Raw genomic sequence first — 16588 nt, forward strand, 5'->3', positions numbered from 1 at the left:
GATTGGGCTCTGCAAGGGTGAGGTCTGAGGGGACATTCAGAACAGCCCGCTACACAGTCTTTGCACATAGTGAGGTTTGAAAACCACCGCCTTGCTGAACTGCTTATAATCTTGCAGTCACCTCCCTATGTCTCCCTGGGTCCTCATCAGTAATGTCCCTAGTGCCAGATGCCGTGCTCTGGGAGAGCATGTGTGAGCACAGGCTGTGCGTTCCTCCTGGGACTCATGGCCCGAGAACATGATGAGTAGAGTCACCGCAGGAACTTAGCTCTCCAACCTTTGATGCCCGCGTAGCAGGCTGTTCAGTCAGGATGCTTCTGTGCCCGTGGGCATCATGACTACCTACTATGATAGTGGCTACAGTTAGCAAATAGAATGAGGGGGAATATTATTTACCATAATATTCATAATATTTCCCATATCACTGAAATATTTCACATCAAAACCAGTATTTGCCTGTTTGTTTTTCAGTGGTGCTGGGTAGCCTTCTAGAAAGCAATTTATTAGGTTCATGTCTCCTATCTCTCCTTGACACCAGAAGAATGCCAGAAACTTAAAATGTTAGGATTATTTTAGAAATCTGGTTATTTCTACAACTTCCAGGTTTTTATTGCTAGAAACAACCAGATTTCTAAACTTTTTCCTTATGTGGGATGGTTTGTCTGAATGATACGAAATCTAACTCAGTACAAAAAGATTGATAAATTCATGCACACAAAAAATAAACATGTCGAAACTGTCCTTTACCATGAGCAAAGTCTTAAGGCTGAAAACACATGGCAAGTTTTCATTTTATATCCATTTTATTGTTAGGATTTTGAACCTCCTGGGTGTATTTTTTTAAAGAGTTATTTATTTGTATTTTATGTGCATTGGTGTTTTGCCTGCATGTATGTCTGTGTGAGAATGTCAGATCTCCTGTAACAGGAGTTACAGAGAATTGTGGACTGCCATGTGGGTGCTGGGAATTGAACCCAGGTCCTCTGGAAGAGCAGCCAGCACTCTTAACCACTGAGCCATCTCTCCAGGCCCCTCCTGGATGTATTTTTAAAGTGCCAATAATAATTAAACTGTTTGGAGAAAGGAACTGTTCCAGGGACAGTTAGATGATGCCTCATTTTTAATCATACCATTTGTTTGCTTTGTCTGTTTCTGCTGGGCCCTACATGGTGCTCTGGGATAGGTGCCTGTGCCGGGCTCCTGGCTAGCACATGCCAGTAAAGAAGCAGACCAGTGACACTAAATGGGTAAAGCATATCTAGTGTACCTGTTAAGTAAGATGTGAGCATGGTAACCGTGAGGAAAGGAAGCCGTGGGGTTTGTAGCAAGGGTGGCAAAGGACAGCTGCTTTGAGAAGCCTTGGACTCCCATTAGCATTTCCTTCTGTCTGTTGAAATGAGGTTGTGCAGTGAAGACTTACGAGTCTTGTCTTGCCAGTCATTACATTTAGCATGTCTTTCCTATGGTAACTAGTCTAATGGAATTAATACTAGCTCTTGTGTTACTGCTGGAACTTGGTGTGTCTGTGATGTGTTCACTACATACAAACAAGTATTCCTTTACCTCCTTGTGCTTTCGTTTCCTGTGCTAATGTCGGCAAGCTATATGCCTCTATTTTCATTTTTACTTATTTATTCCCAGCTCTTAAGATACTAAACCCTTACAGATTTATCTATGCAGAGTTAGCATTATTTCCTCGGGTGACCTTTACCACAGTGGAAGAGATACTAGTACATAACATCCCCTGTTTCTGGAGGTGACATTGTCACCAGAGGAACTAACAACAGTCACACAAAAGATACAGATTGTTTATACCGTGGCAAGAAGGCAGGAGAGTGGCTGACTTGGAGCAACTGTGCTTGGAAGGCGTTCCACAGGACTGTTAGGAAGGCGGTCCACGGGACTGTTGGGAAGGCGGTCCATGGGACTGTTGGGGAGGCGGTCCACGGGACTGTTGGGAAAGCGGTCCACGGGACTGTTGGGAAGGTGGTCGGTCTCTAGTGGAGAAGGGTGTGAAGGACATCCTCTGGGGATAATTAGGGAATTAGTCTTCTAGGCAGAAGCACCTGTACCAGAAGAGGACCTGAGCCAGGTAGTGGGAACCAGGTGCTCAACCCCAGGTCTTGCTGTGAGGTTACACCTGACCTTTCCAGCGAGGGAGGTTGCCCAGAGATTCTGGCTCAAAACTTGCATTTTATAAACTAAGATGGTTTAGGGTGGGGGTTGAAATCTGACTTTGCTTTTCAGTAATTTTCAGTTGGTCTGAATATTTGTTATCAAGATTTTCCAGATAAAGTTTATGAGCAGGGCTGGAGAGATGGCTCAGAGGTTAAGAGCCTCTTCTCTAAGACCTGGGTTCTATTCCCAGCACCCATATGATGGGCCCTGGCTGTCTGCAACTCCAGTTTCAGACAAGCTGATGCCCAGGCACACAGGTGGTGCATAAATATACATACAGGCAAAACATCCATGCCCATAAAATAAGAAGAGATAAATCTTGTTTTATTTTTAAAGTTTATCTGAGAAAAGCAGGTTTCTTGAAATAATAACTTGCTTCCTTGAAAATGTCAGATCTCAAAGAAAGTCTAGTAAGTCACAATCAGGGTTTTTTATTCATGATGTGAAAGGTGTGTTGAGAAATCAGAGCTGGGTAAAGTTGATGCTGCATACGTATAACCTTTGCTGTATAGTAAGCCCTAACTTTAAGGAAAGTTTAGTTTTGACTGACTTTATACTTTCCTGTATATGCATAAAGTGAAACAGCCTTTGTTATAAGAATGGAGCTGCTTCTCCGAAGAGAGTGTGTTGTTGGTGAGTTTCCTTCTGGTCTCCAGAGCTGTGCTGCTTCATAGCTCATCTGGGCTGTTCTTGTTGCCTGGTTGTCCCTGAAGATCTGGAGGGCTAAGTGGTTGCACAGAAAAAAGCATGTATGCAGCAAAGAGCTGCTGGCACAACACACATCTGGTGCTCAAAGAAGAAGAAAGACTAAAGAATCTCCTCCATGGAACTCCTCATTCATTCACTCACTCACTCACTCACTCACTCACTGTTCTGCAGACTCACTGACCAGAGGAGACCCTTGACAGATAGGCTCAGTTCTAACTTTGAGCTCGTAGGAACATCACTTACTGTGGAAGAACGGAGGAAAGATGGCCAGTACAGTCTCTGGGAGGCAGACTGGATAGACTTGGGGCCTCAGTGCAGATGATGCCATTTCCCCTGTGCTTTGGGTTTCTGGCAGTCAGGTTCATGTGCTTCATAGTACTTTCCTGTTGTTTTTGCAGCAAACCAAAGAGAGAGTGAAGCTATTGATACAGCTGGCCGATGGCTTTTGTGAAAAAGGGCATGCCCATGCAGCAGAAATTAAAAAATGCGTGACCGCAGTGGATAAGAGGTACAGAGATTTCTCTCTGCGCATGGAGAAGTACCGGACCTCTTTGGAGAAAGCGCTGGGGATTTCTTCAGATTCCAACAAATCGGTGAATTGCTTTGTACACACTGGACCAGTGGTGATCTGAGGCCCGTGCCGTCTCAGCGCTCTATTAACTGGCCTCATTGACTCTCGTTCCACAGAGCAAAAGCCTTCAGTTGGATATCATCCCTGCCAGTATCCCTGGGTCAGAGGTGAAGCTTCGGGATGCTGCTCATGAGCTCAACGAAGAGAAACGGAAGTCTGCCCGCAGGAAAGAGTAAGCCAGCATTCCCTGCGATGGTGAAGGGAGTGTCAGCCAGCCTGCAGACATGCTGCTGGGCGAGCTTTGCAGTCAAGTGTCTGAGACCTCACTTGGCCTTTTCAGCTGACAGAGAAGGCATGCTGACCTCCTATCACATGGTTCAGTCTTGTCCTGTTTTCTCTGTGCCTTCCTTTCCTAGCTTGACAGATTGCTTGCCAACAGTAGTAGAGGAAACTAACAACTCAAATGTAGGTATTTAAAAACTTTGTAAACTATGCTTACTAACTAAAGATCTCCCCTCCCCCCACCCGTTCCCACTCTGGTATTTTTTGTTGCCTAGGGACATTTGGCGGTGTGAGGAGAGATTTGGTTATCATTCAGTGGGAACAGGGAGGGAAAGTGTGTCTGGAGTCCAGTGGGTATGGACTCGGGCACTGCTGAGCCAACCCTTAGTCCACAGTTGAGCTGAGCAGCCTGAATGTCACCGTAGGAGCTCTGGTGGAAGTTAGTCGATGGCTGCCACTCTGTCTGTCCTTGATTTACCTCCCCCACGCCATTACTTTAGGTATAGTACTTCTGGACTCTCCATTTTATTTTCTAAATCTCCATACAAATAGATTATACTAAAGAGTAATAAGCATACAACTTAACTGAACTGGACAATTCTCTGTTTATTTCAAGGTTCATAATGGCCGAACTAATTCAGACTGAAAAGGCGTATGTAAGGGACCTGCGAGAGTGCATGGATGTAAGTCTTCTGCTGGTCCATTCCGACTGAGTTTGAACTTGCTGTTTTACTGCTCTTTGTGCTGGTTATTGGAACAGTGCCAGTAGAGGGCCCCTGTTCCCCGTGTTCCGTGGTGTTCCAGGGTGTGCTGGCTCCCTGCAGAGATGACACAGCACTAATGCTCTCATTTCATTGTCACAGCATAGCCTGGCTGGCATTCTCTTTGCAGAGAGCAGCAGCCTCAGAGAAATGTGCCTAACAGTTATGGCGCCTGGTGCTTGGTCCCACCCTGAACGTTTGTTGGACCTTGTGACAGAGATTCATTCCAAATTTGAAGCTGGGAATAAGCTAAAAACTATAGTAAATCTTCCCAAGTGTTAGCAGCAACTAAGGTTTTTTTTTTAAAGACACATTTTTCGTGTTTACTAAAAGGGTCCACTCTTACATACACTCTGCATTTATTCATAAGCTCCCATTCCCTGTTTAGAGGCCTTCGGAGTGGCTGCTGCTTGAAAGTTTGGGTTGATTTTTTTTTTTTTAATCACTTTGCTTCCTTCCTGGCCAGACCTACCTGTGGGAGATGACCAGTGGGGTGGAGGAGATCCCACCAGGGATCGTCAACAAAGAGCTCATCATCTTTGGGAACATGCAGGAAATCTACGAGTTTCACAACAAGTGAGTAGTTTTACCTCTGGGGAGTGGCTTATTAAAACCCAGGCACTGGGATGACGCTCCGTTATGACAAAAGATGTACAGCTGAATTTAGCAGAGTTCAGTGGTTTTGTTGAAGTTTGGCTAGAGCCAGGCAGCTGGGCATATTTAAATTTCCTCTTCTACTTTGAAATACGGAATGTGGTGGTGGTCGTTGTTTCGCATCTCTGAAGTGTAGAGCAGAAGGTACTCTGTGGAGCAGAAGCACATGTCTGTTGTCCAGCCTCTCTCCACGCCCCCTCCTGACTCTCCCAGCCCCTAGTAACCACGGTCTACTCTAGATTCCTGTGTTCTGCTTATAAGTGAGATCATGAGTATTTTCTTTCCAGCTACCCCACACTGGTATCTTCCCAGAGGAGGCGGCTAGTTTGAAGTTTCTGTTAGAAGGGATTTGAAGACCAAACTGCCTGCTTGAAAGTGACAGTAACTTAGCCTAGTCAAGAGCTCCAGATTTTGTTACACCTTAAAATGTAGCGGACAGAGACGGTTTCCATTTCTGGCATATCTTACTAGTAAAATGTTCTCAGCACCTTTGTAACAATAATCTTTTTCTCCTCTGCAGCATCTTCCTAAAGGAGCTGGAGAAGTACGAGCAGCTGCCAGAGGATGTGGGACACTGCTTTGTCACCTGGGTAAGGAGCACCGCCCCCCCCCCCCGTCCCCCCCCCACGTCCCCCCCCCCCCAGCTCCCTGTTCTCTCTCACGTGGCGGAAGGAAGCAGGGAGGGCGCCGCACGTTTCTTCGGGTTGCTGTCTTCTGATTCCTCTGCACCTGGAAAAACACACCTTACCACAAAGAGTGACGCTCCCTCGGGGCCACTGGGATGCATTCTTATGGATTGTACTGATGGCTTTCCAGAACATTCAGCAAGCTGAGCCTCTGCCTGAGGCTGGGTTTGTCCTGGATGAGGGCCCAGTCCCACTCAAGGAAGAGGCTCTTCCCCAGGCCATGCCTCTTGGGGTGCCGAGCTTTCCTCTTACGACAGTTTCTCTTATTGAGGCTCATGTTTCCTTGTTCTAGAGAACTTACTTCCCACATCAAAGGTTTTTAGATGGTGACTTGTGGTTGAGAAAAGGTATCTAAATAAAATGTTCTTGTTTCTCTCTTTTTTTATTTTATTTTTATTTTTTTTTTTATTTTTTATTTTTTTGCTATAGGCAGACAAGTTCCAGATGTATGTCACATACTGCAAAAACAAGCCTGATTCCACCCAGCTGATACTAGAGCATGCAGGGTCGTATTTTGACGTAAGTGACAGAGCCCTAACGAGAGCGTCCAGACCGAATTTAGTACAGAGAACATGCCGCCACACTCACACTTTACCACACTGCCAGGATAATATTTTATTTCCTTCTCTCCTATTTATAGTGGGGTATTTTGGGTTTTATTACTGTGTGTGTGTGTGTGTGTGTGTGTGTGTGTGTGTGTGTGTTGGTATGTGTGTACATGTGTGTGTGTGTATGTGTGCGTGTGTATGTGTACACGTGTGTGTGTATACATGTATGTGTATGTGTGTACATGTGTGTGCGTGTGTGTTGTGTGTGTATATGTGTGTATGTGTACATGTGCGTGTGTATACATGTGTGTATGTGTGTGCGCGCACATGCGTGTGTGTATGTGTGCGTGTGTATGTGTACACGTGTGTGTATACATGTGTGTGTATGTGTGTATGTGTGTGTATGTGTACGTGTGTGTATACATGTGTGTATGTGTGTGTACACGTGTGTGTGTGTGTGTGTGTGTGTGTGTGTGTGTGTGTGTGTATGTGTGCGTGTGTATGCACGCGTGCATGAGCTTACATGTGTTTGGATCATCAGGCCCTGTAGCAGGTGCCTTTACCCACTGAGCCATCTCACCAACCCCTATTTTAGGATGTTCTTATATGTGCTTCTTCCTCAAATGCCTCTGCTATAAGCATTAGAAGTCATATACGTATAAGACACTTAAGTCTTTAATATAGATACACTTGTAACTATTCCTTACATGTAGTCATTAGCCTTATATACAAGATTAGACATAAAAGATAGAAACTTACTAATCTCGTGCAGTTCCCAAAGTGACCTACCAGTCGAGTCCTAGCGATCTGACTACCAGGTCAAGGAGACGCCCGTCAGCTGTATGCTTGAGTAGACTTAGTATGGGTCCTCTCCTTTTCAGAAATCCTGCAGGGAAGTTGTTTGTGTAAAAGGGGAGGGACACAATATTGCCAAATGTATTTGGGGTTTCAGAACTAGTCAGATATGTGGCGGCGGATGGTGCCCGGCAGAAGGTACTGCTGAGTGCTGAGCACCCTTGGTGCGCAAGGCCAGGGAGTAGCAAGGGAATCTTTCACAGGAAGGTCTGAACCTTACCTTTTCTGTTTTGACGGGGCCTGCTGTGGATGCCCTGTTAGAGCTGTGTGCTGGTGGGGGACTAAGTGTACAGTGATGCCTTGCCCAGCCTGATGCTGTCTTTCCTTTGTAGTATTCCACATGCCCCTGCAGCTTCATGATTAGATGGCACTCAGTACCAGAGCTCCATGCAGACCACAGTATAAAAAACCTAAGCAGCAGGAGCGTGTGCATAGCCAAAACTTTAAAACAGAACAAACAAACAAACACTGTTGGGCTAACAAGATGGCTCACAGGTAAAGGCACTTGCCACCTGGCCACATGGTGGAGGGAGAAAACCAATCCCATGAGTTGTTCTCTGGCCTCCGCACAGGTGCCATGGCATGTGTTTGCCCCCAAATAGATAAAATATAACTTTTGAACCCCCTGTGTGCTTAAGCATTAAAAAATAAAGGCAGTTATACCGGCCTGACAGATACACGCCTTTGGTGTCCATTGCAGGCTTACTTTTGACTTTGAAAGAGGTTTTGCTTGTAGTCCTCCATTCTCTGGGCATCTTACGCCCTTCAGTTATTCTTTTCCCCATCAACAAGCATTGCAGAATACCCAACATATGCTTTACCAGTTAACTGATGAGTGTGTGGAGTGCTGAACTGCATTCCTGCCTTCCTGGGAAGAAGCCAGCACAGTAGCCTCAGATTTGTAAGCACCTTGGTTACAAGATGCACAGTAGAAAGGTCCACGTAGACATCCTGGCCATCAATACTCTGCGTCCCCTTCCTGCTCGGTGGTCTGCCATCCTGCCATGCAGAGGAAAGCTGTAGACCTGGAGAAGTCTGTGCTGGTATTTTGACAGCCCTTTAAGCAAAAGGAGTTTATCATGTCAGCAAGATCAGACACTTGTCATGGATGTAGATCAAGCTCTTGTCACTGGTGTGGTATTACAGCCATGTTTAATAGTATGACCCTATGATGAAGCTTTCCCTCTCTCACTTTATTTAAACATAGGAGATCCAGCAGCGGCACGGGCTAGCCAACTCCATCTCTTCCTACCTGATTAAACCTGTTCAGCGAATAACAAAGTATCAGCTCCTTTTAAAAGTACGTATGAAGCCTCCTCAGTTTACAGTCTCCTAAGTTACACATCACTGTTTTGACGTCTGTTCTCTGTGTATATGTGTGTGTGGTTTTCTTTACTGGCATTTCTTGACCTAACTAGTTTCTTACTGAAGCAGTTACATAAGATCATATTCCCTCGTTGCACCCCGAGGTATGGTTGGCACCTGCCTGTCACATGCAGTGGCCTTTGACTGAGAAATGAGTTGTCAGCTCTCGGTCCTTGCGCATCCTTAGACTCCAGTGCTGACTGTAGGCCAGGCACCGCACTCCGCATCCTGTAGATATTTAACCTGCAGCAGTGCTGACCTGCAGGTATGGAGACTAGCTGCCCAGGGTCGGGAAAACGCCCGGAACCATTCCTGATATCTGCCAGCTTTGAGCCCAGATCTGGCTGATGCCAGGTTTTCCCTTGAGGCCACAGCACCCTGCCCTCTTGCTGCTTGCTGTAACTGTTAGGTGTTCGTCACACGTTTTACAGAACGTGCTCATACCGATCCCAAGGGCTCTGTCAGACTGGTCTCGGCTTTTTGTTATAAATAAGTATACCCCAAATCGCCCTTACAAAGTTTTAATTATGATTAGTTTCAATAATAAAAAGTTGAACAAGCATCACAGATGCATTATGTCATTAATGCATGTTTTCTTGCTGCATTGAAAGTTCTACAACTTTTGTCTGGCAAAAGTATTATGTTTCCTTTGCTGGTGGAGTGTATGAAACTTTAGTATGTAGACTGTCCACTAATCCCAACTATGTCAGCTGCTGTTCTGGGTGCCACAGGGGAGACTGAAGCTAAGGACGCCTCAAGTTCTCTCAGTCAAAAAAACTAGAAACCGTAAAAAGTGGCTGTGTTTTTTATACAAGTAATACCATTATGGGACATTTCTATTGGAAAAATTCCTCTGTACAACAGACCCTCAACCCCCAATCTCCAACCCCCAACACACGATGCAGTGCCAGGTTCCAAACCGAGGACCTCACACATGAGAGTCGAGTGCTCTGCCACCAAGCCACACCCCATCCCCTCTCCTGTGTACTTCTGTACTTGAAATCTTACTAAGTGGCTTGATGACCATCACTACAGAAGTCTGTAGCTGCTGTGAGCATGAAGTATGCCAGAAGGCTAAGTTTACTTTGTTTACATCCGAGTAATTTCCCCTTTGCATCCTAAGTCTCTAAAAGTGCCTTGCCTGTAAGTTATCTCTTGTTCTTAGCCTAGGCTTCCACTAACATTGTGCTATTTCTAAGTCTTTCCTCGTTTTCCCAACAAGTTCTGCTGGGGAACAGTAGTAAACTCCATCCGACCTCCCAGGAGGGGAAGGCTGTCTGCACAGGCAGGAGATGAGGCCCACTGTGCTCTAAGGCAGTTTCTGTCCAGCACCTCAGAAGCATAAATATCTGACCACAAATGAAGGCAGCTGGCAGTTCCACCAGCTCAGTGATTCTCAACCTTCCTAATGCTACAACCTTTTAATACAGCTCCCCATGTTGTGGTGACCCCAACCATAAAGTTATTTCATTGCTACTTCTTAACTGTAATTCTGCTACTGTTATGAATCATAATGTAAATATTTTGGGAGATGGGAGGGTTACCAAAGGGGTCTCGACCCAGAGGTTGAGAACCACTGCTCTAGCCCCTCCAAGCTTACTACTGACCACACTGCTGTGTCCGTCTTGTGCGTAGCGTGCACAAGATTGTTGTCACTGTGACCAGTGATCATCCTGACACCCCACAGAGGAATACCTCGGACCTGTCAGGATCTAAGTTTGCTTGTCCCACTGTCCTGCTGACATGGTGACGGATGGTCTTCCAGATAGTCAGGAAGCGGAATCACACACATAGATCCCTCCAAGAGGTGTGGTTTGTCTTCTGCAGCCTCCCTAGCACCCTGCTCGGAGGAAAGGAAGTCCGTGGGGTGCTGCTGTTCTGATGCAGGGGCCAGCTAGACGTTGACATCGTGGGGTTGTGCAGTCCGCAGGGCAGCTGGACGCCAGCATGGCTCTCAGCTGTCCCCGGCACTGCTTAGTCCTTACAAACTGGTAACATGTGATTTTCTCATTTTGAAGATGTGTTGGTTGACCACGTCACCAGCTTTGTCCTGACTCACGGTGACTAGATCAGTCTTCCTCCATTGTCCACATTCAAGTAGAACAAAGCCTGTTGCCTGCTGAGTAATTCACTTTTTTATAAGAAAAACTCCCAGGTGGCCAGTTTGTTTATTTCTTGAACGCTCTGAGTTTTCACAGATTTCTGATATCTGCTAAATGTTGCTGGCAGAGCATTTTTGCAGTCCTTTGCTAGTTCACGGTGTTGATCTTCCTCAGGAGCTGCTCACATGCTGTGAGGAAGGAAAGGGGGAGATTAAAGACGGCCTAGAGGTGATGCTCAGTGTGCCAAAGCGAGCCAATGATGCCATGCACCTCAGCATGCTGGAAGGTAACAGGATGCACCACATCCCTAACGAACGACTGCATCATCTCCACTGATGCTGTGTGTAAATGAATCGTCTTCATTCTTGACGTGGTAACAGCCGTACCATTCTGCACTCCAGTAGTGCTTTGTATCACCCACCTCTTATCTAGTGCTCCCTGGCTTTCCTGCTAATGACGGTGTAAGTGATGAGCAGAGACATTGAGACCCAAGGTTATAGAAGATCTTGTTACTTCCCTGTTTCCATATCTGCTGCTAGATGTTTATACAAAGCAGATGTCTGGTGAAGTGATTGGATTTAGTGTGTAACGTGGTGAACAGAAATTAGACAAGTGTGTCCAACAGGTATCATAGCAACTCCAATTTGCATGGATGCTTCTGTTTAATAAAGCTGTGTTGTCAAGGTTAGCATTGCAAAGGGCCTGTCCCAAATGCTTGTGCTAGTTTATGCCATTACATTGGTAGCCTCAAGAAATTTATTAATTAGAACACAAGTGCCACCTTGTAGTAGAAACTCATTGATCAAGCAACACTGATATTTCTCCCTCTGATATAAAATATATGATGGAAAAGCTGTTCTTCATGATGTCATCAAAGGGAAGGATTGTGTTCTGGCCCATTTCTCTCCATCCTGTGTATTCTGTAATTGCCCCAGTAAGCTGCAGGACCACATAAACATTCCACCTCACAGGAAGTGGAGAAGCATGTGGATAGGGAACCCCTACCAGCAGTATACATTTTTTTTTCTCACTTGCCCAGAGTTGGGATGCTTAGCTCTATCTAACTGTGAAGGAAATGGCAAGTGAAGAACTCTCCTGAGTGGGAGTCTGCTCTAAAGAAAAAACAGAAATGGAGGTAGTGAACAGCTTCTGTCCCAGGGGCTGCTTTGCTAAGTCCTCGTGGCACATTTGTGACTGAAGAGTAGCCGGGGAGTTTGCCGTGTGGCCAGGTCCAGGCTGATTCGTGTGCAGCATATTCCAGACTCACGGAAGATGAGTTAGTGACTTTGTCTCCACCAGATTAGAACCTGAGCAGAGGGTCTCAGAGGGGCATTCGGGGTGAAGAGGAAAGATCAGGCTGGAATGTGGGCAGTAATGAGTCTGTGAGTGAGGGGCAAGGAGCTGGGAGTTAGACCAGCTCTCAGGTGATGTAAGCCAACAGAAAGGAGTGGAAAGTAAAGAATACAGCTATGAGGATCCCCTGAAGGTTTCTGAACTTGGGATCATACAGACAAAGCAGTATTTTAGGAAGAATTGTCCTTTGTCCTGGAGTCAGGGAGCAAGACTGAAAACTAAGTGAAGGCGTTTTTCAGATGAAATAGAGATGCTCCCTTCTGAGTCATGCATCTTTCCCTGTGAACTGATCTGCCTGCTTTTGTTTCATGTTATAGGTTTTGATGAAAACATTGAGTCTCAGGGAGAGCTCATCCTGCAGGAATCCTTCCAAGTGTGGGACCCGAAAACCTTAATTCGAAAGGGTCGAGAACGACATCTCTTCCTTTTTGAAATGTCCTTAGTGTTTAGTAAAGAAGTGAAAGACTCCAGTGGGAGGAGCAAGTACCTCTACAAAAGCAAGTTGTTTGTAAGTATAGGCATCCAGAGTTCGCGTCTCCAAGTAGGGCGACCGCGATCTTCTTGTGGGGAGAGAGAATTCCTGTTTGTTTGTTGCCTTTAGCTGCCTCCCAAGCTACTCTAAAATGTGAATCTGAATTGTGAAGTTTTTATCTTCTCCAGTTATGTTCTCTGCATCCTGAGTCCACTAGAGGGCACACTGGTATTCTGTGGCCTTGAGCGTTCTCTTCCTGAGGCCCATAGCTTCCAACTGCAGGATGAAGAAACACTGTAGGAGTAGATGAAGTCTTGTTTTGTCTGGGTGCCCTAAGCAAGCATTCATATCATTTTAATTATTTTTTTAAAATCCATGAACATCAAAATGTATGCAGGCAGCCTTGCTGGGTGGGCTCACTACAAATTCATAATAATGAAGATTGATTTCCTTTTCCAATAGAAATTAATTTATGAAGAGTAAATGTGTGAATAAATTTGAAATTTTTATAATGGCAAAGTATATTATTAGAGAAAAAAAATATGTGATCAAAATAATGTTTGAAAGATTCCCCAGCCCTACCCATGTAGACACCTATAGAGTTCCCATAATACATTTTGGTTCTTACCCAATATCAGTGTGTTTCTGGGGAAGGGAGCATGGAACCATTGTGTTACCATTCCATACTAGCCACCCCATGGCTGTGTACAACTGAATGCCTGCTCCCTGGAAGGCTCAAGCCAGGACAGACTCTGGTTCCCTGCACTTTGAGCTTTCTCAAGGTCACTGCTCAGAGGGCTGCCTACACAGAATTGCTAGACAGGGAATGAGGTGAAGTAAAGGTGAGCTTACCATCTAGAAAGGAACCAGAGGCCATCCAGTTGTCTTCATGTCAGAGCTCTTTCAAATGTTTACAGACATCGAACATCTGAATGACCTGACGTTACAAATTTTGGTGCTTTCTGTAGATCCGGCATATTCCCGGAAGAACAGGACTCCAAGTGTGGAAATGTTCTTAATAATAATTTGGAATCTGCAAATTCCTACTAATGGGTTTCATTCCACTGTCTTTGGCTGGTACCCTGATTATCATTTGGATCTCACTGTGGCCTTACATCAGTTAGGTCACACTCCAGCTGGAAATTAAAAAGTGCATTCTTGCCGGATAGTAATTTTACTGCTGGCTTGAATCTGCCCTTGGAGGCAAACTTGTGTGTTTTAGAAATTGATACATCTTAGCCTAATTTATATTTTAAAAATTAAGATTCCTGCAGAGGCCGCCTTTGGAGCGCCAGCCTATGAGTCACTTCCCTTGCTGGAGGGAAAGATTGGGTGGATTCAATCGTGGGGGAGGATGCTGTGTTCTGCATGTGTCCCCAGACAGGAGATTGTCTCCTGGTATTACAGTACATGATAAAATACTAAAAGTTAACTTTGCAGATGAAATCTGAAAATTGTAGCCCTTTTTGCCACCTGTCAAGCTGTGACACTGGTCATAGGGATCATGGGAGACCCTTTGAGCTAGGAAAAGGCCTTGCTTGTTTCTAAGCTTGTTTCATGCCTGTTTCTTCAGCATGTTCTGCTGATTAAGCTTGTTAAGCTCCATTGCAGTCTCCAGAAGCTCAAAGGCAGTCAGAGGCAAAAACAGGCAGCTTTCCTCCTGCCACCTAAGGCAGTGGTTCTCGGCCTTCCTGACGCTATGGCCCTTTAGTACAGTTCCACATGCTGTGGTGACTCCAACCATAAAATGATTTTCGGGGCTACTTCATAACTGTATTTTTGCTACTGTTATAAATCATAATGTAAGTATATGTTTTCCAGTGATCTTTGGTGACCCCTGTGAAAGGGACATTCTACCCCCAAGGGGTGGGGGGTCACAACCCACAAGTTGAGAACCACTGAACTAAGGGGTTGTTGTGGCCATGAGCAACCAAAGGCTGTTGGTTTTCTGTGTTCTCATCCTACCCGGATTGTGCTCTTGTCTGATGATCTGATGTCTTTCTCTCCAGACCTCAGAGTTGGGTGTCACGGAGCACGTTGAAGGAGACCCTTGCAAATTTGCACTGTGGGTGGGTAGGACACCGACTTCAGACAATAAAATTGTCCTCAAGGTATGTTAACTGAGAGCTGTGTGCTGTTTTCTTGTGGAAATGTACAGATTCCCTGTCATTTTATGTGACTTTTTTGCACTCTGATAGGATTGGTGAAACCCAAATACACACACACACACACACACACACACACACACACACACACACACACCCAGTACGGATTGGTATGCTGGTGATGACGCTAACCATTTGATCTAGGAGAGCAAGGGAAGGAGATCCCCCTCAAGCCTCCTGTCCCTCCATCCCATGCACAGTCAGGTGATTGTGAAGAGATGTGGAAACGTGACGTGTAGGAGGATGAGATACAAGATAACAGCTCTCACATGGGCTTGACCTTGAGTCTGCAAAGGGAGGGAGGACCTGTGTACCTGTGTGACCCTGGACCGGAAGTTGAGGTCACATGTGCCAAGAGTCTGCACATCATTGGCCTTCTATCTTTTTTAGTTTGATACTTAATGGGGACAGTGGGGTCCAGCCCCTCGATAGTCCTCTCCCAGGGTCCGGGAAGAATCTACAACCAGCTGATAATTTAATCTTTGACAATGGGAAATGAATCTACATACACGGTACTCTTTAGTCCATACACTTTATTCTTCTCAGTCAGTTCTCTCTACACAGCTTCTATTCTGCTCTCATGCCTAGCTCCTTTCTTGCCTGATTTCTCTCTACCTTTATCTGCTGTCCTATCTTAATTCTGCCTCATCTAGGTTCTTCTCATCTAGTTCTTACCCATCTAGTTCTTCCATTCTCTTTTTTCTTCTCCGTCAGGCCCCTCTCTGAAAATAAAACTGCCCTTTTACCCCTTGACCCTTATCTCTCCAAGCTATCTCTGCTCCTGTTGTTTCTGGCGAGTGTGCTCTGTCACTAGGCAACTTCCATCACAGCTGGATGTACCTGTAAGTAGGAACCCTTTAGTTCTGAGTAAATTGTTAAGGATGGATCTAAAACTAAAGATAAGACTTTGGAAAGGAGAAAGTTAAGCTTAATTAGCACGTCCACCAGGCCTTCTCAAACAGGTAGTCTGGATGCTTAAGTCTGTTCTTAGAGAGTATAGAGGTATCTCTGATAAGATACTTTCGTCCCTCCGGGGATGGTCCTGGCCGGATGCTGCTAATGATAATAATTACAGAAAGGCCTGAAGTTAGGGATCCTGGCTGTGTTACTGCTCAGGTTATCTAAATATTCCTTTAGTAGAGGGAAAATTGTGCCCAAAGAATGATGGGAAAAATATGGCTTGCAGCAGATACTGTTGTTTAATCTCAAAAACAAGAAGGCAGGAGTGTGGGGTATATAGTTTTAGGGGGATCAAAATATCTTTAAAATTTCAATTTAAGGGGATGGGGAGATGGCTCAGTCCATAAACTGCTTGCCACATAATCATAAGAGCCAAATTCAGATCCCCAGCACCCACATAAAATGCTGGTCTCTGTGGCATGTACCTATAATACCAGTGCTGGGGAGACCGAGACCACCTACTGGGGTTGATGACCAACTACTCTGGGCAAATTCATGAGTGCCAGTTCAGTGAGCGACCCTGACTCAGAAAGTAAGGAAGAGACTTGAGTAAAGATACCCAATGTCAGCCTCTCTCTCCCTCTCTCTCTCTCTCTCTCCCTCTCTCTCTCTCTCCCTCTCTCTCTCTCTCTCTCTCTCTCTCTCTCTCTCTCTCTCTCTCTCTCTCACACACACACACACACACACACACACACTCACTCACTCACACTGCGCGCACACATACATACACATACTCACACAGCCAGCTTTGACTTAAACTCTGTTAGTTTGAGTGTACTAACTTTTCCTAGGAGTTGCAAAGAACTCTAAAGCTATCTCATGTGCTAACCCCATCTATATTTTAGAAAATACAGATGTAATTACCATCTTGATCTGTCTGGAAATGCCATAAGTGATTTTGGGATGCTTTGGGGAATGTAGCTCACAA

At 45.4% G+C, this 16588-nt stretch overlaps 1 protein-coding gene across 1 annotated transcript in view; it reads left to right on the top strand.

The window, feature by feature from the left end:
- Positions 1 to 16588, top strand: part of Trio (trio Rho guanine nucleotide exchange factor) — a 317342-nt gene that overhangs the window by 206262 nt on the left and 94492 nt on the right. The window contains 10 exon segments of the mRNA XM_028868161.2: positions 3285 to 3479; positions 3574 to 3689; positions 4356 to 4422; positions 4967 to 5076; positions 5675 to 5744; positions 6270 to 6359; positions 8451 to 8543; positions 10885 to 10996; positions 12381 to 12571; positions 14545 to 14646. Coding sequence (XP_028723994.2) covers positions 3285 to 3479; positions 3574 to 3689; positions 4356 to 4422; positions 4967 to 5076; positions 5675 to 5744; positions 6270 to 6359; positions 8451 to 8543; positions 10885 to 10996; positions 12381 to 12571; positions 14545 to 14646 — 1146 coding nt within the window.

This window comes from Peromyscus leucopus, chromosome 11 (genome assembly GCF_004664715.2).
Source record: "Peromyscus leucopus breed LL Stock chromosome 11, UCI_PerLeu_2.1, whole genome shotgun sequence".
Lineage (NCBI taxonomy): Eukaryota > Metazoa > Chordata > Mammalia > Rodentia > Cricetidae > Peromyscus > Peromyscus leucopus.